The sequence below is a fragment of the Equus asinus genome, chromosome 14, assembly GCF_041296235.1.
Source record: "Equus asinus isolate D_3611 breed Donkey chromosome 14, EquAss-T2T_v2, whole genome shotgun sequence".
NCBI classification, from domain to species: Eukaryota; Metazoa; Chordata; class Mammalia; order Perissodactyla; family Equidae; genus Equus; species Equus asinus.
Genome location: NC_091803.1, coordinates 32,363,690 through 32,388,818, shown reverse-complemented (window position 1 = coordinate 32,388,818; position 25,129 = coordinate 32,363,690). Strand labels below are relative to the sequence as shown.

The window sequence follows — 25,129 nt, the reverse complement described above, 5'->3', positions numbered from 1 at the left end:
GGCTAGATCTGCGTGTGTGTGTGTGCACATGCTGCTTTATTTAGGATGGTCTGAAAATACCTCTCTGGGTGCCCTTTGCACCTGGTCCCCCAGCGGACATTGCCAAGGCACAATGCTGGACTTCAATGAGCTCTCATTGCAGGCTTACTCTTTTCTTCTTCTTAGAAAATCTTGACCTCTGGACACATTTCAGAACATCATAGCACAGTGTGAAAGCTATGAGGTGGAAAATCAAGCTTTCTTCAAAAGAAATTTTAAAGGATAATGGCTATTTCAGGCCTCCGGTGCTGTGTAACTACGCTCACGTGTAATCTTAACCATATCTCTGCAAGGGAGGCATATGGAATCCCATCTCATAGATGAGGAAGCAGGCTCAGAGATGGAGGCCCACAGCTGGTAAGTGTTACAGTGGAACTCAGGTCTGACTTCAAAGTACAATGTCTTTCTTACAGGCAACACTGTGTTTCTGAAAAGTGAGTTTAAAAGAAAAAAATCTGAAATGGTCGCTGTTCAAGGCTGTGTGTGATCAGCTGACCGCTGGACTGAGTAATAGTGACTAGACTAGATATCACAGTCACTGAGAACTTGCTCTGTGCTACAATGTTAGCTCATTTAGGTTTTGCTGTTGGCAGGCCTGGTATTTAGATCCCAGCTCTGCCACTTAGAACTGTGCAACTTTGGGCAAGTGATTTTACCTCTCTGAGCTTCAGTTTCCATCTCTGTAAATGGGAACCATCTGGAAGATCATTTCTGCCACAGGCCCTTTGAACTTGCTATTCTCTCTGTCTAGGACACTGTCCTCCTCACCCCCCACATCTGCACAGCTTGCTCTCTCACCTGTTTCAGTCTTTGTTCAAATGTCATCTTCACAACATGTCCTTCCCTGGCCACCTTATTTAAAATCCCACACCTCCCTCCTGTGGTTTGTATCCACCTTCTCTACTGTGTTTTTCTCCTTAGCATTGAGACCATTGAACATACTCCAATTTTTTTTCATTATTTGTCTGTTGTCTCTCTTTCCCACATGGATGCAATTTCAAGTGGGCAGGGATTCTGTCTTTTTTGTTCCCTGGTGTATCCTCAGTGCCTCGAACTGATAGAATGATTTTTGGTAAGTTAAAGAATGAATGAGACACGCCTCCTTTGTTGCTTTTCGTGGGGCTTAAATGAGGTCGTGTCTAGCGAGTCCTCAGCACAGTTCACAGTTCAGGAGAAGCTCAACACAAAGTAGACGTTCATCATTGTCAGCACCACCATAATCCTTGTCTTCATCTTCATTCCGACAAGTATGCATGATGGATGCAGACCCCAGGGCAGAGAGAAATCCTGAAGCAAAGAGGAAGAAAGTGTTTCTGTCCAGGCATACCTGGATGTCATTGCTTCTCTCCTTAAAGATGCTGCGGTGATTTGCAAAATCTCACAACAGGATGTCGGGCTTTTTCTAGCTAAAGATACGTTCCCAAATCCATGATAAATACTGAAACAAGAAAAAGATCATCTTATAGCTAACACACAAGCACTACTACTCAGTAAAAGCTGACACCACCTCAAATTGTGCTGAACTCAGTGGGCTTAGAGGAAATGCCAGTTGGAAGACAAAACCTTTCACAACATGATGGGCAGAAGGATAAAAAGGAGTCCTTGGCGATGGCAAGGTTGGGAAAAATAGGTCTCAGGCAACGTCCCAAACCCTAGCATGTACAAGGAGGCAAAGAGGCTCGGAGAGGGGAAGTGACTTGCCTGGGGACAAGTGAGGACGTCTCTTAGGGGCTTTTCAGTGATCAAGAAAGAAACAGGCACATTAGTTGAGAGAAAAATATGAGGTGGATGGTCTTCAAGTGTAATCCTTACTTGAAGCTTCCTCAGTGCCCTATTCTCCTCTGAAAAGTACCTTATTTTCCATTCATTAATTCATTCATTCAATGAGTATTTACTGATGCTTACTAGGCAGGGGTCCTAAAATTGGTGCTGGGGTGGCAGACACGACCCTGATTGATTCATGATCCCGAAGAGCCCACAATCTGCTGGGGAAGATGGACAGAAAGATCAGACAGTAGCAGCCCAGTGTGATGCTCATGAAAGAGGATGTTAAATGAGACTTTCCCTGTTCTCTCAGAATTTTGGCTGAAGCCCAAAGCTGAGATTAGGATGAGAAATATCCACAGCTTAAAGAGAGGTTTTCCATACAATGTGCTCAAAGGTGGCCCCAAAGTTTAGAAGTTTACCTACCTCTAGCCTGTATAGGACAGCATGCTACCGACAGAGCCAGCAGGTGGACTTGGAGGCAGGGAACTGTTGAGCTTTTAGGAAGACAATAAGCAAGTACTTCACGAAAATGACTTGTCCTAGTAACTAACACTGTGCCAGGCACCGGTCTATGTGTTTTGCAAATACAAACTCCTTTGAACCTCAAAACCATCCAATGGCTGGGTGCCATTTATTATACCCATTTTATAGATGGGACAATGAAGTACAAAGAGGTTAAATAGCAAGCTCAGCTCAGTACCGCACAGCTAGACAGTGCAGGAGCTGGTATTCAAACATCAGGCAGTCTGGCTCCCGAGTCTACGTTCTTGCACTGAAGAGGGGAGACTCCATTTCACCCAAATTCTCCCCTCACCCCCGCTGGGTGCGTTCCAAGTTCCAAAAACCCATCCACTCACTCCAAGATGTCACCAGAGTGAAAAGAAGAATTTGGCAGAGCAGGAATGTGGCATGTTTGGCCAATGGGCCAGAGGGCATCACTGAAGACCACCATGTTTGAGCTGATTTGAGAGGGTTCCACCCAAGATGGCTGCCTGCCTGGGCAAGGCGCCCTCACAGGATAGAGAGAAGAGAATGTATCATTGGATGGGGATCCAAGAAAGGAGCAGGGAGAGGTTGAAGATGCGTTTGTCCACATCAGGGCAGCATGAGGTGGGATCACACCAGCACCTGTCAGGAGAACATCTCACCCCTCTACCACATTCCCCCGACCTGCCAGACCCTGGGAGAGGGGAGCAGACAGCTGACTGAGGAAGTGTGAGAGAACACAGCACACTCCCTGGGCAAGGCTGGCTGTGGAAGAGGAGCAGCTCTAAGCTGGATTTAAGTGTTGACTTGGATTGTACTAAACATTTAGTACCTGAAAATGAGACCTGGCAAAGAATGAAAAGATAAGGGATCTGCCCAAGGATTTACCATCCTTTGGATGAGAAAGAGAGAGCGACGTACTGGCTTTGAATATCAGTGGTAGGAGGAAAAAACGTAAAGCTATTTTCTGACTGTAGGCCACCAAGCCAAGCCCACTCAATATCTCCATTATTTCTGCCACCACGGGTTAGGTAGGGTGTCCTGGGATCCCGCAAAAGTCAGGGAAATCTTTGCAGAAGAAATGACTTAAAGGCTGAGCCTTACATGCAATTGAGTCCTCAGGCCAGGAAGAGGCAGAGTGGAAGAGCAAAGGGAAGATCAGTAACAAAAGGAATGGGGCCGAGAGTGAGAGGAGGAAGACACGTGACGCTGGAAAGGTGGCCTGGGGTCTCGGTAATTGTCAGCAGGAGAGGGAGTGCAGACCCGGGGAGGGGCTGCCGTGCAAAATCCCCCCTGAGCTTCAATCTTCTACTCTGTTCACTGGAGATAATAATACTTTCGTCTTAGGATCACAGTGAGAATTCAGTTAGATCAATTTTCCCCAAAGTGGATTTTGCAAGGTGATTTTATTAAATTAATTAATTAACTTTTTATTGAGGTCACACTGGTTTATAACATTGTGTAAATTTTGGTTGTGCGTCATTACCTTTCAGCTTCCGTGTGGACCGCATTCCGTCCACCACCAATAGTGCAGTTTCCGTCCACCGCTGTGCACACGTGCCCTTATCCCTTTCACCCTCTTCCAGTCCCACTTCCCCTCTGGTAACCAGCAATCTGTTCCCCACATCTGCGTGTTTGTTTCTTTGTCTTCCACACATGAAGGAAATCATACGGTGTTTGTCTTTCTCTGTCTGACTTACTTCACTCAGCATAACACCCTCAAGTTCCATCCGTGTCACAAGTGGCACAATTTTGTCTGTCTTTGTGACTGAGTAGAGTGCTGTTGTGTACACGTATCGCATCTCCTTTATCCATTCACCCATCGATGGGGACTTAGGTTGCTTCACACTGGTGCAGCCATTGTGGAAAACATATGGATAGCTCTCAAAAAATTAAAAATAGGAATATCACATGATCCAGCTATTCCCCTTCTGAGTGTTTATGCAAAGAACATGAAAACACTGATTCAAAAAGATATATGCACCCTATGTCCATTGCAGCATTATTCACAATAGCCAAGATCTGCAAGGTGATTTTAGATGAGTTTTCACGTTCATGGTTATTTTGATGCATATTAGAGAAAAGTGAATAGAACTCCAGATGCGCCCTTTAATGAATGATCTATTGCTTAGGGTGAAGATATTCTCTCTTAAAAGCAAGTTGATTTATAGCACAGATGGTATGTGGATAGAGCTACGATCATGAAGGTAGAGTGGGAATGAGTAAAGACTGAGAATACCGACTTAAAGGATTTCCACAGAACATTTAGCACAACGCCTGGCATCGAATATATTGTCAGTAAAGGATGGCGGTAGCACTTGTCCTTGCGGCTCTTCTGGGGCTGGGGATGCAGCTGGGGAGTGTTGGGTGGTGGTGTGTGGTCCAGCTGCAGCTGGGAGTTTTGCCTTTTTCCTTTTGGAGCTGAGGTGACTGTGGGAGAGCTGGCTGGGAGACAGGTGTGTCAGCGGGGCCCCTGGGGGAAGGTGACTGGGTCTCCCCAACCTTCATCATCCTTGGCTTGTCCTCATTGAAGTCTGAAACAAGGCCCCTGGGTGGAGAGCTCTGATTACAGCTGGAGAAGAACAGACTGGTTCATCCCAGAGGGGTGGTAGAGGGGAATCCAGACGCCATGTGCCCTGCAGACAAGGCATCTGAGGCTTAGAGAGGAGAAGAGTGCAACCACAGAGACAGCAATGGCAGATGCCACTTTGCCCAGGTGTCATTTTCACCTAAGCCACGGTTTTCAGGGATGTAACATTTTGGGGGCTCGTTAGGAATCCCAGCACCGCCCATGCCAGGACTACAAGCGCAGCCCAAGAGCACTAGTGACGTTGAGGAGTCAGACCTGCCTGTTTCCCTCGCCTCTTGCGCCCCCTCCTGTTAGACCTGGAGCAAATCACCTTTCTGAATTTCCACCTTTAGAATGAAGAGAATTTGCCCAGACTAGGAACGCCATAAAAATGAACAGCATAAACCACAAGAGAAAGACAAGTACTGTATGACATCACATATATGTGGAATCTAAAAAAGTTAAACCTGTAAAAAACAGAGAGTAAAATGGTAGTTCCCCAGGGATGGGGCATAAGAGTGATGGCATTTAAGTGTACAAACCTGTAACGAGTAGTAAACAAGCCGCAGAGATCTAATGCACAGCACAACGAAAACAGACAATAATATTGTGCCGTAATGATGTAATGTGATAAATATCGCTATATAGACAATAATATTATGATTCATAAATATATCAAAGTAACACTGTACACGTTAAACTTACACAATGTTACATGTCAAATTTATTCAAATAAAAGAATAAGTCAGTCACTTTGACATGACTTTGCTTTTAAGGGCTAGGAAACCTTAAGATGATCATTTCCCTGTCAGTTCCCTTGCCCTCATGGGAGAAAGACAAAATCCCAAAACCGGGCCAGCATGTATCAGTTGTGAAAGGTGAGCATGTGCGGATGCTGGAGCTGGACCACCTGAGTTTGAATTCTATCTCTGTGAGATACTAGCTGTGCGAACTTCAGCAAATTGCTTAACCTCTTTGTTCCAGCTGTAAAAAGGATATTATCAGTACCTCTCCAACAGGATGGCTGAGAGTTAAAACATTTAGAACTGTGCCTGCACATAGCTTGTGCTGAGTTGAGCTGTTCTTAGAAATCAAACCCATCTTTCCCACCTCAGGGCCTTTGCAAGTGGGTATCCTTTGTTCTGAAAGCTCAGCCCCAGTCCCTTAGTTTACTGCCACCTTTCCTTCAATCCCAGCTCAGTGGGGACTTCCTTATGGAAGCCCCCCAACACTCCAGGTTCCCCCCAGTCTCCATCAGTCCCCCAACTATGTTTTAACTGTACTATTTCCCTCATGGCATTTATCACAGTTGGGTATTATTTGCATTATCCTTTGATGAACAATATCAACCTCCCCACTAGACCGTAAACTCCACAGGGGTAGTGTCATGAGCTGAAATGTTGCCCCCCAGATTCATATGCTGAGGTCCTGAGCCCCAGCACTTCAGAACGTGGCTGTATTCAGAGACGGGGCCCTTAAAGAGGTGATTAAGTTAAAACAAGCGCATTAGGGTGGGCCTAACCCCACGTGACTGGCATTCTCCTAAGAGGACATGAGGACACAGGCACGCACAGAGGACAGGCCACGTGAAGACACAGGAGAAGACAGCCATCTACAAACCAGAGAGAAGCCTCAGAATGGAACCAGTCCTGCCAACACCTCGATCTTGGACTTCCAGCCAAGTCCAGAACGAGGAAATAAATCCCTGTTGTTAAGGCCCCGAGTGTGTGGGACTTTGGTTGGCAGCCCCAGCTGGCTGAGGCAGGGAGGGCTGGGTTGGCTTTTCCTTATCGTTCTACCCCCAGAGCCCAGCGCCAAGTGGGTGCTGAACAAATAATGACCGGTGCGTGAATGGAGGTGCAGGGGGCGGGTAAGCAACGCTGTGCTCACTCTGAGTTTCCATCTGTGTCTTCTCCGCCTGGCTGGTCTCTGCTGCCCGGAGTCACTCCTTTCTGTTTCTGGGCCTGGGCCGTGGCTTCAGGTCCTCATGTCTTTCCTGGGTAAGACGTAATACACTCGCATTTGGGGAGGATGTCTTAGGGTGTGGAGGAAGAACCAGACATGAGGCAGAGTGTGGTTTGGGGAGACTGTTTCTTTAAAATAGTTTTTTCATTAAAATAGTTATATAGAATCACTGAGAAAACTTGGAAAATAGAGAAATGCACAGGAAAGGAAAACACTATCATCCATTATTTTCTATATCCAGGAAAATTACTATTAACATCTCAGCATACTTCCTTCCCGTCATTTTTCCTTCTGCAGTCTTTCCTTTATTTTTCAAAGCTGTGACTCTCCAGTATTCATATGTTATTTTTATTCCAATTTAAAAGTAAGATAGCTTAAGTTTTCCCCAAGGCATATTTTGATCGCCACATAATAGGTTGAGTTAATCTACTACAATTTAGTTACTTATTACCCTATTGTTTAGACATGGAATTTTTTCCTTTTTTTCCCCTACGGTTGTAAAAAATGCTACAGTAAACATCTTTTGAACCCTTCCTTTTGTAGTGATTCCCAAAGATGAAATTTCTGAGCTTAAGTGTGTGACCAATGTTTATGGCCCTGGATGTGATTACCAAATGGCTTTATCAAAAGGGTCAAGTGGTTATGCTCCCACTGGCAGTGAATGAGATCACAAGCCCTCTGACGCTATGGTGACCTGTCCCTCGGAGGGCCAGCTGCAAGCTCCTAGGAAGTAAGACCAGCGGGCAGCTGTTGAAGATGCCTCCAGACAGAGGGGGAAGTCGAGCCACCAAACATTTGCTAGACTGGGCAGTGGCCATGTGCTCTGGAGCAGTGATGCTCTTCTTCTCTTCCAGGGTCATCCAGTGATTCTGGAGATGTCCATTTGGAAGCCGAGAGCCTTTGAGGCCATAGGGTTGAAGGAATGATGCTCCAAGTGGGGACTAACCACTGATCCACCAATTCCTCTTAGAAGCTTCAGAGGCCTGTGGGAACTTTCTGGGGTTGCATCTCATTTCTTCCACTCTTGGCTTCTCAGTTTACTCCTTTGGATCTTTCCAGAAACTGTCTTTGGCAGTTCTGAAACAAAGGCCACCTAGTGACCATAAGACAAAAACAAAAACATTTTGAAATCATCATTTCCCAGAAGGACTTTTGTCTTGAAAGAGTCATTACCCTCAGCCGCTCCATCAGAAAGCCTCTGTGATTCACGGTTTTCTCCAAATGGCAACAATCAAAACAGCCAGAGCCTGGAGCATGTGATCTTTCTAACAGTGCTTCAGCACAACCCCAGGATCTGATCTACAGTCACTTCTTAGAGTAGGAACAAGATGTCCTTGGGGAGAGCCTCGTGACCAACAGGGAGAAAAGGCTGAAGCAGCGGCTGGGCCTGTTTGTGCCTTTGTCTCCCCAGTGCTGAGCCCTGAGTGGGAGCCTGGGTAGCGTGTGCCCCCTCAATTCTCTGCCCGTCATGTCTTAGAACCCCCAGACATTTACCTTCCTGGGGTACTTGTACGGAGCGGTCACCCTTTTCACGTGTTCCTGGAGTTCCCGGGTTAGTTCTTCGGGGTCATGCGAGGAGTAGGCTGGAGAAAGGACTATAAATGCCTTTACCACCTGCCAAGAAAACAATCAGGCCTGTAGGACAACTCTTTTCTCCTTAACCCAGCCTCGTGAGCAAGTGCTCCCTTTTACCAACCCAACCAGAAATTTCTACCAATTCCCTGGGCTTAGCCAGTGAAATGGACGACACTAACTTTTTTCTGCTGCCTCCCTTTCCAGGATCAACTGTCAGGAGCATTGGCTTTTGTGGAAGGATTTCCGACTCCTACCTATTTCCCAAAGTACTCCCCATACCTGAAATGACACCGTTAGGAGCCAACATGCTTTGCTGAAGATGCAAATACTTTGGAGAGAGAAGCCTCACATACTCCTTAGGGCCCATTATGTCCAGGTTTTCCTGACTGGGAAGGTAGCTAGGTGTAGGTTTGGACAGGGAGGATTGGGGAACAATGCAGAGCGCTTTCAAGGGGAGGTGGGTCTTTCTGAGACTGCACGTGTGAGCGTTTGCAATCAGTAAACATTTTGCAGCACAGCGTCTATTGCAGGCCTCCTGAGGACATTCTGCACCTTGGCTTTCTCTGCCCATGTGTTTCTTGCAGGCTGCCTCCTGCCAAGGAAGAGGAAGAGTCCCAAACTCAGGCAGAACAGGACATGGTTTCTGGTAGGAACGGAAGAGTTCAAAGGCCAGAAGGTTGTTTATTCATACCAGCATACAGCTCTACCAACAACATCCTGTTAAGCGGTGATTCACTGTCCTTGCATACTTCCAAAAGTGGGCATCTCATTACCATTTCATATTCAGGCAGATCTTGTTTTTAGGAAGGGCTTTCTCTCACTACTAAAAACTACCAAACATTTATTGAGCAGATCCTATGTGCCAGGTTCTGTTCTGAATGCTTTGCATGGATTAACTTTGGGCACACAGCCATTTGTCACAGCCCCAGTTAATTCTCAGCACGCAGAACTAGGCATACTTTTCCAGGTGTCATTTCTCCAGAATATAGATGGGATTCTCACCTCCCTCACTCTGCATTAGTGGCCTCAAATTTTAGTGGGCATCAGAATCACTTGGCTAGGGGCTTCTCGTCAAAATGAAGCTTCTTTGGGCTGCATCCCCAGTCACTCTGATTCAGCAAGTCTGACTTGAGGTCTAGAAATCTGCTTCTTCATAAGAGCCGCAGGTGATGCAGCTGCGAACAGTCCAGGGCCCAGACTTCGAGAATCACTCCTCCGGCCCTGATGCTTCTGAGAATGCAGCTTGATGTTGCATCAACTTTCATAAAGTAACTACATAAAACTTTGGGATTATGTTGGATTTACAGCCAGTGAAAAGTACATAAGTCTGCTTATGAGCTTATTCCTCCCATTCTCTCTATTCCTCTGGGGCCCCTGGGAAGGAATTCGCATTTCTCCTGAGAAAGCCTAGTTTATCAAATTTGGCCCATCTTTCCGATAGATCAAGGTCACTTTGGACGCTTATTCTGTCACCCCTCAAGCTGGCTGGTCCCCCCAGGTTAGAGCCACCAGCAGCCATTCCTGGTGCACGTGCTATGTCCTCATCGGCAAATGCAAAGGGACTTTTTATGGGACAGGATAGATGAAAAGCCTGCACCTACCACTAAGATCTCCCACCCAACAGTCAGCCTCTTTTGGACCCAGTTCTGTCTCCAGTTGACACCAAAGTGTTGATATCTTCCCCTGGTGTCCCTCTAGAGAGTATTTATATCTCTAAAGACATGAGGAAAATGCTCAACCAAAAGGAATGTGTGCCTGATGGTGGCATTTCAGACTTTATGGTAGCTGAATAGGGGAAAGATATGAGGGAATCTGGGCCTTCCAGCTTCTTCTTCTGGGTGCTAATAGGCACAGAACCAGGAGGCAATGTTCTTGACTGGACTGGTTACCTCTCCTCTGATGGGGTCTGGGCTGCTGACCACAGCAGACTCCAGGACAGCTGGGTGCTCGGCAAGGGCACTTTCCACTTCGACGGGCCCGATCCGGTAGCTGGAAAAGAAAAACAGACTCTTCCATGTGACATCCCCTCCCCCATGAAGCTTCAAAGGGAGAAGAAAAGAGCACACAGCTTGACCTTGCAGAATTGATCACATCATCATTTCTTCCCATGAACCAAAAGTAACCATCCTTGTCCATGCGGGCTCGGTCCCCCGTGATGTAAAAGTCCCCTTGTTCTGATGCGGCCGTCTTCTCAGGATTGTCCTGAAAGACAAAGAGAGCCCATGAAAGACCATCTGGGCACAGCCACTCAGGCTGGCTATGGCCTGAGCAACCCATGCAGGAAGTTGCGGACACGTCAACAGGAAGTCCAGCTGTCTCCAGAGCCCAAGCTGGCCAGAATTCCCCACTGGACAAGGACCTGTGAATTTGTGGGGTTTCCCTCTTTTAATTGGAAGGAAGCTGTGAGGAAATGATTCAGGATGGCCACCCACTACCATCCTTAGAAGGGTCCTAGGAAGCCTAGTTGAATGTAGGAGGGAGGGCACTAGGCTCAGTTTTTAGGATAAAAAACACACTGATTCTCTGCAATCAGGAATCGCTGAAGGTAGAAAGTGAGGGGCTGGCCAAAAATCACGAGTAGAGGAAAGACGGAAAAAAAGTTAAACTCTGATTCTCAAAGATTTGAGAAAAAGCTACCACTCAGTGAGAAAAAGAAATAAACTACTGATAGATGCAACAGCACAGACGGATCTCAAAAACATTATGCTGAGTAAAAGAAACCAAACACATACAATTTAATACTTCATTATTCCATTTATATGAAGTTCTTTTCTTTAAGAAAAAGGCAAAATTACTCTATAGTGACAGCAAATAATTTAGAAATTTCCTGGTGCTTGAGGATTGGCTGCAAAGGGACACAAGGAACATTCTGGGGTGATAAAAATGTTCTATATTTTGTTTGCGGTGGTGGTTACACAGGTGTACACATTTGCCAAAAACCATTGACCTATGCCTTTAACACAGGTTCATTTTATTGTATGTAAATTATGCCTCAACTTGAAAAATGCATTCTGAGACAAAAGAAAAAAAGCTAAGCTATCAATACTTAAAAATAAGTCTACCACAAAATCTGTAAGAAATGGACACAGAAAACTTAAAACTCCACAGAGCATTAGAGAAGATATAAATAAATGGAAAGATAGTAAGACTCAATGTCATAAAGATGTTAATTCTCCCAAAATGGAACTATAGACTTAGTGCAACTCCAATTAAAACACGAACAAACATTTTCCATAGAACTTGACAAGTTGATTCTAAATGTATATGAAAGAGCAGAGGGCCAAGAATAGGGAAAACAGAAGTTGAGTAAAAGGAGAGACGTGCTTTACTAGATATCAAGACTTATGAGAGTGTTGTTGTAGACAGGCTCTCTGATAGCAGCACAGGAATAAAACAAGTGACAATTAAGTAGAAGAAACTGCCAAAACTTACCTATCTATGGATATACCCAACTTTTATATCTGACCAAGTTGACTTGACAGATCATTGGGGAAAGGAACGTTGTTCAACAAATTGGCTATCCACATGGAAAAAATAAAATAGATCCCTCTCTCACACCATACATAAATCAACCATGGATGGTTAAAAACTTACACGTCCAAAGCAAAACTTTAAAACTATTGGAAGAAAATGTAAGTGAATATATATTTCCTACCTCAGGGTAGAAAATGACCTAGTAAATAAGACACTAAAATTGCTAACCATAAAAGAAAAAACTTACTGATTTGACTACATGAAAAATGAAAACTTCTGTCTAACAAAAATGCCTTAAAAGAAGTGAAAAGATAAGCTACAAGCTGGGAGAAGATGTTTGCAACTGATACAACAAAATAAGATCAGTATTAAGAATATATTAAGAACTCTTATAAATCAATTAGAAAAACAATAAAAGTTGGTAAAAGGCATGCACAGGCATTTCAAAAACAGAAAATATAAGTGGCTAATAAACTTACGAAGAGATATTCGACTTCACCAGTAACCAGGGAAATGGAAACAAAGAATATCATCAGCTAACATTTTACATCCAGTAGACTGTCAATCTACTACACTTTACTGAACATTTCTTCAATTCTGAGTTTCTCCTGCGTTTTTCAGTTATAGACAATGCTGTAGTGAACATCTTTGTGTGCCGAATATTTTCTTGCATTTTGAGTTCTTTTCTTTGTAGTTATTCCTAAAGATGGAATTCTTGAGCCAAAGGATATGACCAGTTTTATAGTCCCAAATATCAAGTTATTTTACCAAAAGGGCCAAGCCGTTACACTCCTACTGGTGGTGAATGAGATCATAAGTATCTGGAGACCTTTGGTGACCTGCCTTTAGGATTCTCATGGGAATGTAAATTGGTACAATCACTTTTGCAAAATTAAACACTTTTTTGTAAAGTTGAACATCCCCACATCCCATGATCTAACAATTCCACACCTACATATATTCCGAATATCAACTTTAGCAGGCATGTACCAGAGACATGGACAAATGTGTTTACAGCAGCACAGTTTTCCAGTAAATGTCTGAAAACAAGCCAAATGACCATACATGGGAGAATGGATAAATAAATAAAGTGACTTATTCACACAATACATATGTATGGCAGGTATAGTTATAAACAAACAAACAAAAAAAGAACTCTTGGGGAAAAAAGACATCTTGGTGAGAGTAATCTACCTTCACATATGAGCAGCATTCTAGAGAAGAAGACCATGGAGAGAGGGATTAACTTTCTCAGGGTAATGGTGCATGTTGTGAGGCCGGGCACAGGAGAATGGATTCAAAGCACCCCTGGCAGAGCCAACACCCACAGGAGGGAAAGCATAATTATCACATTCACCAAAAATTGGAGGAACATTAAGCTTCCATAGAAAAGGAAAATTTCCCAAAACACTGAATGCCACAAAAAAGGCTCATGACACAACTTAATTTTTAAAAGTATATAGTATAGAGTTCTAGGAGAGCAACATCAGCATCATGGCAGGGTGAGTTGTTCCCTTTGTCTCTCTCCTCTAAGTTACAACTAAATGGACATTCATCAACCAACAGAAGATTCCCTACACAACACAACAGGAAACCAGAGAGATCCATGCAGCCGTATACCTGAGGGCGGGTGGACTGGGCCCCCAGGAAGCAGTGGAACTAGATGAGTGGGCCCCTCCCCTTCCCCAGTGGCAGTGATCCAGGTAGTGGATCCTCACACTGGCACGACTGTAAGTGGAGGCAGGGGCAGCCAAGCCTATAGGCATGAATGCTTTCAGAGTGCTAGCCCAACCCACAGGAGCACCCACCTACCAAAGCAGTCCAGCCTATGGGAAATTCCCTACCAAGAGGCAGTGACTCAGCCCCAAGTAAGGTGCCCCACCCACCATGCATGGCAGCTCAGTTGAACCATCTTGTGAGTACAGCACCAGCTTGAGTGAAAGAAAGTGACCCTCCCACCTAGCAAAGCAGCTTGGCCAGTCCCCTGCCTAGTGCAGCAGCCCCACCTGCATGACAGCCACCAGCCTCACCGAGTGCAGAAGCCTCTCCCATGGAAGCATGACCTGCTGAGCAGCTGTGGCCAGTCTGCACAAATGCAGAGTGGTGCTACCAACACAACAATCAGCAGCCAGGGTGAGATTAGAAAACACAGCTCTTGCCCACCCCGCCCCACCAACCAGTGATGGCAGGTGGAATCTGTGACCTGATACAATCACAAATGTGCTGGCAGAGGATTAATTCATCAAACACCATGAATAACTACAGTAACACTGCAGAGCCAAAGGAAAATGACAAGTCTCCAGAAACAAATCCTGAAGTCACAGAAGATTACAATCTAAATGACAGAGAATTCAAAACAGTTGTCATAAAGAAACTCAATAAGTTACAAGAAAATTCAGAAAGACAGTTCAATGAGCTCAGGAATAAAATTGATGAGCAGAAGAAATACTTCACCAAAAATATTGAAGCCCTTAAATAAACTATGCAGAAATTTTGATATGAAGAACACAACTAATAAGATTAAAAATAATCTAGAAACAAAAAAAAAATAGAGCTGACATTATAGAGGACAGAATTAGTCTATTAGAGGATAGAAATATAGAAATGCTTCAGGTGGAGGAGGAGCAAGAACTAAGATTTTTTTTAAAAATGAAGAAATTCTGGGGCTGGCCCCATGGCTGAGTGGTTGAGTTCATGCACTCTGCTTCAGTGGCCTGGGGTTCCGCTGGTTCAAATCCTGGGCATGGACATGGCACCACTCACTGGGCCATGCTGAGGCTGCATCCCACACACCACAACTAGAAGGACCCACAACTAAAAATGTACAACTATATACCAGGGGGCTTTGGGAGATAAATGAGGGCTTTGGGGATAAAACATAAAGGGAAGGAAAGCACAAAAAATAACTATAAACACTTCAATTTAGTCACAAACTCACAACACAAGAAAGAATAATTTGTGATAGCAATGCTCAGTAGGGTAAGACAACAGGGATGGAACCTGCTTAGGAGATAAGAGGCTATCGAAAATGGGCCATCTCATCTATGAGATCTTTTATATCAACTACATGGTAACCACTAAACAAAAAATCAGAGCATAGCCACAAATCATAAATAAAAAGAAAACCATAAAATCATCACAGAAAACCACCAAACTGAAATGGCAGTCAGAAATATAAGGGAAAAGAAACAATGGAAATACAGAACAACCAGAAAACAAGAGACAAAAGCCCTCCTATATTAATAATCACTCTAAATGTAAATGGATTGAATTCTCCAATCAAAAGACACAGAGTGGCTAAATGGGATAAAAAACAAGATCCAATAATATGCTGCCTCCAGGAGACACACCTCAGTTCTGAAGACAAATATAGGCTCAGAGTGAAGGGATGGAAGATGATACTCCAAGCAAATGGCAACAAAATAAAGTGGGTGTAATCATACTTATATCAGACAAAGCAAACTTCAAGATAAAAAAGACAATGAGAGACAAAGAGGGGCAGTATATAATGATAATAGGGACATTCCACCAAGAGGACATAACACTTATGAATATATACGTACCTAACACAGGAGCACCAAAGTATATAATGCAACTATTATCAGACCTAAATGGATAAACTGACAGCAACATAATAATAATAAGGGCGCTCAACATCTCACTTACATCAGTGGATAAATCATTCAGAGAGAAAGTCAACAAGGAAACAGTGGCCTTAAATGAAACACTAGACTAGATGCACTTAATAGATATATAGAGAACATTCCAGCCCAAAACAGCAGAATACCCATTCTTCTCAAGTTCACATGGAACATGCTCAAAGATAGATCATATGTTGGGAAATAAGGCAAGCCTCGATAAATTTAAGAAGGTTGAAATCATATCAAGTGTGTTTTCTGACCACAATGCTATGAAACTAGAAATCAACTATAAGCTAAAAGCTGGGAAAGTCATAAATATATGGAGTTTTAAAACATGTTGCTGAACAACCATAGAATCAATGAAGAAATCAAAGGAGAAATAAAAAAATAGCTGGAGACAAATTAAAATGAAAATACAGCATACCAACTCTTATGGGATGCTGCAAAAGCAGTACTAAGAGGGAAATTTATAGCAATACAGAACCACCTCAACAAACAAGAAAACTCTCAAATAAGTAATCTCAAACTATATCTAACAGAAGTAGAAAAAGAGGAACAAACAAAGCCCAAAGACAGCAGAGGAAGGGAAATAATAAAAATTAGAGCAGAAATAAGTGAAATAGAGACTGAAAAAAAATACAAAGGGTCAATGAAACTAAAAGCTGGTTCTTTGAAAAGATAAACAAAATTGATAAACCCTTAGCCAGACTCATTAAGAAAAAAAGAGAGAAGGCTCAAATAAATAAAATTAAAAATGAAAGAGGAGAAATTACAATGGATACCACAGAAATACAAAGGATTATAAAAGAATACTATGCAAAACTATATGCCAACAAATTGGACAACCTAGAAGAAATGGAGAAATTCTTAGACTCATACACCTTCCCAAACTGAATCAAGAAGAAATAGAGACTCTGAATAGACCAATCACAAGTAAAGAGATTGAAACGGTAATCAAAAACTTCCCAAAGAACAAAAGTCCAGAACCAGATGGCTTCTCTGGAGAATTCTACCAAACATTCAAAAAAGATTTAATACCTCTCCCTCTCAAGCTATTCCAAAAACGGAAGAAGATGGAACACTTCCTAACTCATTCTATGAGGCCAACATCACCCTGATACCAAAACCAGACAAGAATAACAAAAAAGAAGGAAAATTAAATGCCAATATTGCTGATGAACATAGATGCAAAAATCCTCAACAAAATATTAGCAAATTGAATACAGCAATACATTAAAAGGATCATACACCATGATGAAGTTGGACTTATACCAGGGATGCAGGGATGGTTCAACATCTGCAAACCAATCAATGTGATACACCACATTAACACAATGAGGAATACAAATGGCAAGGTCATCTCATTAGACACAGAGAAAACATTTGACAAGATCCAACATCCATTTATGATAAAAACTCTCAATGAAATGAGTATAGAAGGGAAGTACCTCAACATAATAAAGGCCATATATGACAAACCCACAGCCAACATACTTAATGATGAAAAACTGAAAATCGTCCCTCTGAGAACAAGATCAAGACAAGAGTGTCCACACTCACCACTGCTATTCAAGATAATACTGGAGGTTTTAGCCAGAGCAATTAGGCAAGAAAAAGAAATGAAAGGTATGCAAATTAGAAAGGAAGAAGTAAAACTCTCCCTGATCGTGGATGACAGGATTATGTAAATAGAAAACCTTAAAAATTCCACCATAAAACTACTAGAAATAATCAACAACTACAGCAAAGTTGCAGGGTACAAAATCAACTTACAAAAATCAGTTGCATTTCAACATAATAATAATGAACTAGCAGAAAGAGAAGTCAAGAATACAATCCCATTTAAAATGGCAACAAAAAGAATAACATATCTAGGAACAAATTTAAGCAAAGTGGTGAAAGACCTATACACTGAAAACTATAAAACATTATTGAAAGAAATCAAAGAAGACCTAAAGAAATGGAAATATATTCCATGCTCTTGGATTGGAAGAATAAACATAGTTAAAATGTCCATATTACCTAAAGCAATCTAAACATTCAATGCAATCTCAATATGAATACCAATTACATTCTTCATGGAAATAGAACAAAGAATCCAAAAATTTATGTGGAACAACAAATGACCCCAAACAGCCAAAGCAATCCTGAGAAAAAAGAACAAAGCTGCAGGCATCACAATCCCTGACTTCAAAACATACAAAATACACTACAAAGCTATAGTAACCAAGACAGCATGGTACTTGTGCAAAAACAGACACACAGATAAATGGAACAGAATAGAAAGCCCAGAAATAAAACCACACATCCATGCATGGCTAATTTTCAAGAAAGGAGCCAAGAACATACAATGGAGACAGGAAAGTCTCTTCAACAAATGGTGTTGGGAAAACTTGACAGCTACACGCAAAGAATGAAAGTAGACCATTATCTTACACCATACAAAAAAAATCAACTCAAAATGGATCACAGATCTGAAGGTAAGACATTAAACCATAAAAGCCCTAAAAGAAAATATAGGCAGTATACTCTTTTACATTGATCTCAGCAGTATCTTTTTGAATATGTCTCCTCAGGCAAGGGAGACAAAAGAAAAAAATTTAAAAATGGGACTACATCAGACTAAAAAGCTTCTGCAAGGCAAAGAAACCCATGAATGAAATGAAAAGACAACCCCCCAACTGGGAGAAAATATTTGCAAATCACAGATCCAACAAGGGGTTAATATTTAAAATATATAAGGAACTCATACCACTCAACAAGAAAAAACAAACAATCCAATCAAAAAATGGGCAGAGGATATGAACATCATTTTTCCAAAGAAGATATACAGATGACCAACAGGCACATGAAAAGATGTTCAACGTCACTAATTATTAGGGAAATGCAAATCAAAACTACAATGAGATATCACTTTTCACCTTGCACCCATTATAATGGTTATAATTAACCAGACAAAAAAATAACAAATGTTGGAGAGGATGTGGAGAAAAGAGAACCGTCATACACTACTGGTGGGAATGCAAACTCGTGCAGCCACCATGGAAAATAGTATGGAGATCTCTCAGAAATTAAAAACAGAAATATTGGGGCTGGCCCCATGGCCTAGTGGTTAATTTTGGTGCACTCCGTTTCAGCAGCCTGGGTTCGGTTCCCAGGTGCACACCCACACCACTCGTCAGCAGCCAGGCTGCGGTTGTGACTCACATACAAAATAGAGGAAGATTGGCACAGATATTAGCTCAGGTCAAATATTCCTCAAGCAAAAAGAGGAGGATTGGGAACAGAGGTTAGCTCAGGGTGAATCTTCCTCAGCAAAAAAAAAAAAAAAAAAAAGGAAAGAAAGAAAGAAAGAAAAAAGAAATATCATACAATCCAGCTATCCCACTGCTAGATATCCAAAAAACATGAACTCAACAATTCAAAGAGATTTATGCACCCCTATGTTCATTCCAGCATTACTCACAATAGGCAAGATGCAGAGGTAACCCAAGTGCCTATCAACTGATGAATGGATAAAAAAGATATGGTATATATACACACTGGAATACTACTCATCCATAAAAAAGAACAAAATCGTCCCATTTGCAGCAACATGGATGGACCTTGAGGGTATGATGTTAAGAGAATAAGCCAGACAGAGATGGACAAACACTATATGGCTTTTCTCATATGTGGAAGATAAACAAATGCATGGATAAGGAGAACAGATCAATGGTTACCAGAGGGGAAGGGGAGGGTGGTAGACAGGGCGAAGGGGGCACATATATGTGGTGATGGATGGAAACTAGACTATTGGTGGTGAGCACCACGCAGTCTATACAGAAACTGATACATAATAATGTACACCTGAAATTGCACAATGTTAAAACCAATACGATCTCAATAAAAAAAAGTGCATAGTACAAAGCTGAATTTGTGGTATGGTGCAAATTATGTACGAAAATACATGCTGGGGGCTCTTTGCTTGCATAGATTTCATTAAAAACATTTTTATTAGTTCTGTATTATACAGTTACAAATCTCATATAGAATAAGTAGAAAATAAAGATGGAGAGGAAGATTGGCATAGATCTTAGCTTGGCAGCTAGTCTTCCTCACCAATGCAAACAAACATACATACAAAGTGTCACACTTTGCCTGTTTCTCCAAGAAGACAGACTTTAAAAAATAAAAGAGGGGCTGGCCTCGTGGCCGAGTGGTTAAGTGTTCCCTCTCCATTTTGGCAGCCCCGTGGTTTGCAGGTTCCGATCCTGGGCGCGGATCTACACACCACGCATGAAGCCATGCTGTGGTGGCATCCCACATAGAAGAACTAGAGTGACTTGCAGTTAGGATATACAACTATGTACTGGGCTTTGGGTGGAAAAAAAAAGGAAGGGGGGAGATTGGCAGCAGATGTTAGCTCAGGGCCAAACTTCCTCACCAAAAAGTATTAAAAAAAAAGAAAAAGAAAAAGAAAGGAAAGATGAAGGATGACAAAAGAGCAGTCCCGTTAGATAACCAAGACTAGAAATTCGATCTCATTTATAGGACCTTTTCATTGCCTGTATGTGACTTTATGCATATACATACTTGTATGCATATAGAATACAGTATACACATGTTTTATAATGCAATTTTAATTCAGTTAACAATATATCATAGATGTCTCTTCATGAGAATAAAAGTCCTATGCAATATCATATTAAATGGTTCCATAATATTGCCCTGTGTGGCTGTAATCTTGATACCGACCCTGACATCAGTTTCCCCACATTAAACCCAGCATATATGGGGTTAAAACCAAAACGCTCATTCCCTGCTTACTCTCTGGCTTCCTGGCTCCAGATTCTACTATCCTCCGTGGAGACCGACACCATCAAGGACAAGCACCTGGATTATCTCCTCCCCGCAAAGAGATCCAGGCTGGTGGGAAAGCTGCTGACCAGCAAGGTCATGGGCTTCCTCCTCTCTGCAAGTAGTCTCGAGGCCAAAGACAGGCTGGTGGGAAAGCTCCAACCAGCAAGGCCATATGCTCCCCCTCCCCTACCTAAAACCCCAAATAAAAACACTTCCTTTTAGCTTTTCGGGGAGTTTGGAATTTCAGCATTAGCTGCCCTCTCTCCTTGCTCAGCACTATGCAAAAATAAAATTCCTACTTTCTTCCACCACACCCAGTGTCAGAGATCGGCTTGCTGCACAACAGGTGAGTGAACTTACTTCAGGTTTGGTAACAATTTGGTGACCCAGATGAGACAATGTCCCAGGTGGATGTCTCACCTGGGGCACACCGGCCTCTGGCTAAAGGCCTCTCTTGGAAGCTGTCCTGCAGCTGCCTGAACCCCTTGTCTCAGGGACAGCCCCAAGTGACTGGCTGCTAACCAGATGTCGTTGGCCCACAGCGCTTTTGCTTTGGTGTTGGAAGAAACTAGGTTTAGGACTTAGGAAGACGTCTCTTGTAAGTAGCTGGTAGTTTTTGTTTTTGTCTTTGTGTTAACCTTTTCCAACAGGACCGCCTGGAAATAATGGGTACCTTGGCAGCCCTCTGGGCTCCGTTTGTTTTGAAGTTGCCGCGACGCCCCAGCCAAATTTTCATAAGTCCCCCAGGTGTGGACAACCGAGGTCCCTTGTCCTTGCTCATTTGGGAAGATCTGCATAGCGGATCTTCATTTGTTGGGCGCCCACCGAGTGTAGGACACGGACTAAGCTGGGACTGGAAGCACTTTGGTTTTTGGTTTTGGTCCTTGTTTTGGCTTCCATTTGTGGCCGAGGGTTTTTGGGAAAGTGTGCTTCTTTGGTATTTGTTGTTGTTTGTCTGTTTGTCTGTCCTTTTAAAAGTGTTAACATGGGAGGTGCCACATCTATTCCACCTAAGAGCCCCTTGGGAGAAACTTTGGCTGATGGTCGACCTATAGCTATAAGGCAATGTCTAAAGAGGGATGATTTTCTTTTGTAACACCACGTGGCCACAATATTCTTTAGACTCTGGAGAGAAAAAAAATGGCCAACCAATAGATCCTTAAGTTGGGAAACTTTTTAGAGAGCTCTCATGATAAACAACTGTTTTATTGGTACCTATGAAAAGGCCAAATTAAGAGGAAATGTATAATGACTAGTCTTAAGAACTTAATCAAACTTGGGGTCTCAGCTTTTCGTAGTCTTACATATGCGAATGGAAATGTTAAGTTAACAAAGAAAAATCAGAAAGGGAAGAGTCACAGGACTCATCTCAATGGGATAAATGGAACAGATGTGAATGAAGTTAAAATAAAGGTTTTAATAAAACACTGCCTAAGGTTGGATGGGCTAAAGGGACCCCCCTATTGGCTCCCCAACATTAAAGGACATCAGACAAACCTATTCTATTTACCCCAGTTTGAAAAATGTAAAAGGTCAAGAGGCAAAATCAGAGTGAGAAACCTGACCAACAATTGTTTGGGGCAACAGTTAGGCTAATAAGATTAATAAGACTATAAAGATTAAAATATTTAAGCTAATATTATATGAAGCAGTTATGTCAACTTTGCCTGGATGATTTCTTCGGGAATAAATGTTATGTCTAACTGGAAATGCTTCCCCTGAACCGTATTGTAATACCAAAACTTGTTAATAGAATTCTAATGTAAGTTATAATTAAAAGTATAAGTCTTAGCAAAGCTAAGATAAAGTTTTGTAAAAATTGATATACTTAAACGGGCCAATTTCACTTCACCCAAACTGATGTATGCAAGTGGGAAAGCCAGCTGCAACCATGGGAGCCTGTTTTAATCTTTTTTGAGGCTTCTAAATACAATTAGAAATACTTTACTGCCTCTTTAAGAGAAAATAATTAAATAATTAAACATGCCAGCAGCCAAACCCAAATCTGCTGCTTTTGTCTCCTCTCTTGCTAGGCTTCCCAGCAAGCTTCGCTTCACTTGAACCCCCCCAAAATTCCTGATCTAAAATTGAACAAGTGAAAATAAGTAAGCTTCTGAGATAATTTGGAATTGTAATGGTCATTCTGAAAACTTGTTTCAGAAGAGGATTCAAAATGTCTCATGATGGAATGCAGTCTTTAATGAATATGCAAACACTTCTAAGAGACAAAGCTATTTAACATGATATAAAGTGATCTTTGATGAATGAAAGCCTGTTTGAGTTTGCTGGTTTCATTTAAAATAAACATGTCATCAAAGTTATCAGCATTGGCTATAATGCAGACATACAGCCTCGGTTTACTGGTCAAGTGAGCTCATGTCATCTCCATTACAAAATTTATCTGCAAAACTCATACCTCAGTATAATAGCTAATTTTGTTTAATGTCTCATGGAGTTTTTGTAGACAATCTAAATATAATTGTTAATAACAGGTAAACTAAATAAATGTAAAAAGATAAAAGTTTTTGGAAAAACTTTTTAACAATAATTATATATATAATCATATATATAATAATTATATTATGATATATGTACTTAGAACAACTGAGGATAATAGTTAACTGCTGTAATGTCACATGAAGTTTTTAAGAGTAATTGTTAAAACTGAGTAAGAGTTTTAAGTACAATAATTATGTTTTATAGTCTGCATACTTAAAAAAACAGCTTCTAGGGGCTGGCCCCGTGGCCGAGTGGTTAAGTTCGCGTGCTCCGCTGCAGGCGGCCCAGTGTTTCGTTGGTTCGAATCCTGGGCGTGGACATGGCACTGCTCATCAAACCATGCTGAGGCAGCGTCCCACATGCCACAACTAGAAGGACACACACCGAAGAATATACAACTATGAACTGGGGGGGCTTTGGGGAGAAAACGGAAAAAAGTTTTTAAAAAAACACAGCTTCTAAAATCTTTTTGGAAACTTAAATTTTATAGCTTTATTAAGTGAAGTTAAATAATAACAGTTTATTGGGTATCTAGGTCATTTCCACATAAGATAAAATATTAAAGATTAACTACTAAGCATGTATTTGTCTGCCTTTGGTTTCTTATATCAAAGAGACTGAAAAGTGCTTAGGTTTATTGATAAACATGTTTTATGTATGCTTAGAAATTTTCTATGAGAAAACATATATTTCTAAAAGATCTGTATACAAGAAAAGTAAAATATATGTTTTCAGTAAAAAGATATAAAGAATGGGAATATTTTCGTTTCTTGAGTTGGAAAAGATAAATTTGTCCTAAAGTGCTAGGACAAATTCTGAATGTAAAAAAGTAACCAAAGCTTTGCAAAAGTAAAGCCCTAAAGAGATTTATGTATGGTCAAGTTGTCCAGGATTAAAGTAAATCCAATTAAGTAAATAAATTTATATGTAAAATGTAAACTGGTACAAAATTAAAACTTGATTTCCTCTTTCTTAAGGATAATTTTCCTAAATTTTTAATCTACTCTTGATAAAAAGGTTATATAAAGGCTTTTTTTTTCTTTTTACTATTTTAGCTCTGTTTCCCCTTGATTGTTTCTGTTTGGGATTTCAGCATTAGCTGCCCTCTCTCCTTGCTCACCACTGTGCAAAAATAAAATTCCTACTTTCTTCACCACATCCAGTGTCAGAGATCGGCTTGCTGCGCAGTGGGTGAGCGAACTCACTTCAGGTTCGATATCAATCTTATTTATTTAAACAATTTCCTGTTGTTAGAAATTTGAGTTCTTTTTCTTTTTAGTCCTTTTTTCTTTCTTTCTCTAGTCTTTTTCATTTTTTGCTTTTATATACACTGCTGTAATATCATTTACATAACTAATTTCCTGCTGTTAGAAACGTAGAGCTTTCCTCCACCTTTGTTGTCTGTTATAAACAACACTGTAACGAACATCTGTGCATTTGACAGTTTGTTTCCCTAGGAAAATAAGTATATTCTTCATACTGGATATAAAATGGAGATGGGCATATTAATTTAATTGACATGTGCAATTTGAGCTCTTTGAGGCAGTCAGTGTGAATTTGAAATATGCTTGCAGATGAGGGAGGGTGAGCTTACCCGGTCAGTCCTGCTGGCCACCCATCACTCACAGAGAGCTCTGGGCTGACGTTCTCTATTAATGGTCAAATGCTCCATGATTCTCATGCAGGGATTTATATTTCTTCTTAGTTAAAAATGACCCAGAAAGAAAACTAACTGCTGGTGTTGGTGATGGAAAGAAAAAGTTGAAGAAAGTGAAGGTTCCTATCCAGAAAATAAGTTTCAAATTACTTTACTCTCTCAATGGGATGATCACAGACCCAGAGAGGCTGTGTATGTAAGTCTGTGAGGACCAGTGTACTGTCTTTCCTGTCCACTGCCGTATACTTAGTGACACGAAGTAGACACTCAAAAAATAATGAATGAATAAATTCTTCAGGAAATTCAAGGACTTACTATTGCTTACAAAAATGATTAGAAGGAAACACATTCAAATTTTAACAGTATCTCTGCTTGGGGTAATTACTATGTTGTTTTGTAAGTTTCTGTGACTTTAAATAAAATACTGTGAAAGACTATTTCTCTTGTGGTCACAGAGAAGCCACTAAAATACATATACAACATTCCAAAAAACAAATGGACTGACTTTTATTGGCTCTTTCCAATACTGTAGCTGACTGCTGGCTTCATACACACACCAGATGGAATTCCTATAAAGCCGTGGTCCTCAACCTTGGCTGCACATTTGAATCCCCT

General features: G+C 41.6%; 1 protein-coding gene across 5 annotated transcripts in view; it reads right to left on the bottom strand.

Moving 5' to 3' along the window:
* Positions 1-6,935: 6,935 nt before the first annotated feature.
* LOC139039722 (acyl-coenzyme A synthetase ACSM5, mitochondrial-like) overlaps positions 6,936-25,129 on the bottom strand; it is a 35,429-nt gene continuing 17,235 nt past the window's right edge. For 3 of the 5 annotated variants that reach the window (XR_011494256.1, XM_070484753.1, XM_070484754.1), the window contains 4 exons: positions 10,493-10,603; positions 10,291-10,390; positions 8,321-8,440; positions 6,936-7,919 (listed from right to left, as the gene is read on the bottom strand). Coding sequence is in view for 4 of the 5 variants with exons in the window: in XM_070484753.1 (XP_070340854.1) it covers positions 7,836-7,919; positions 8,321-8,440; positions 10,291-10,390; positions 10,493-10,603 (415 nt within the window). In the remaining variant the exon portion in view is untranslated. Of the gene's footprint in view, positions 7,920-8,320; positions 8,441-10,290; positions 10,391-10,475; positions 10,604-25,129 lie in introns of all 5 variants that reach the window. The other 2 variants (XM_014857884.3, XM_070484755.1) reach the window with 1 other exon arrangement.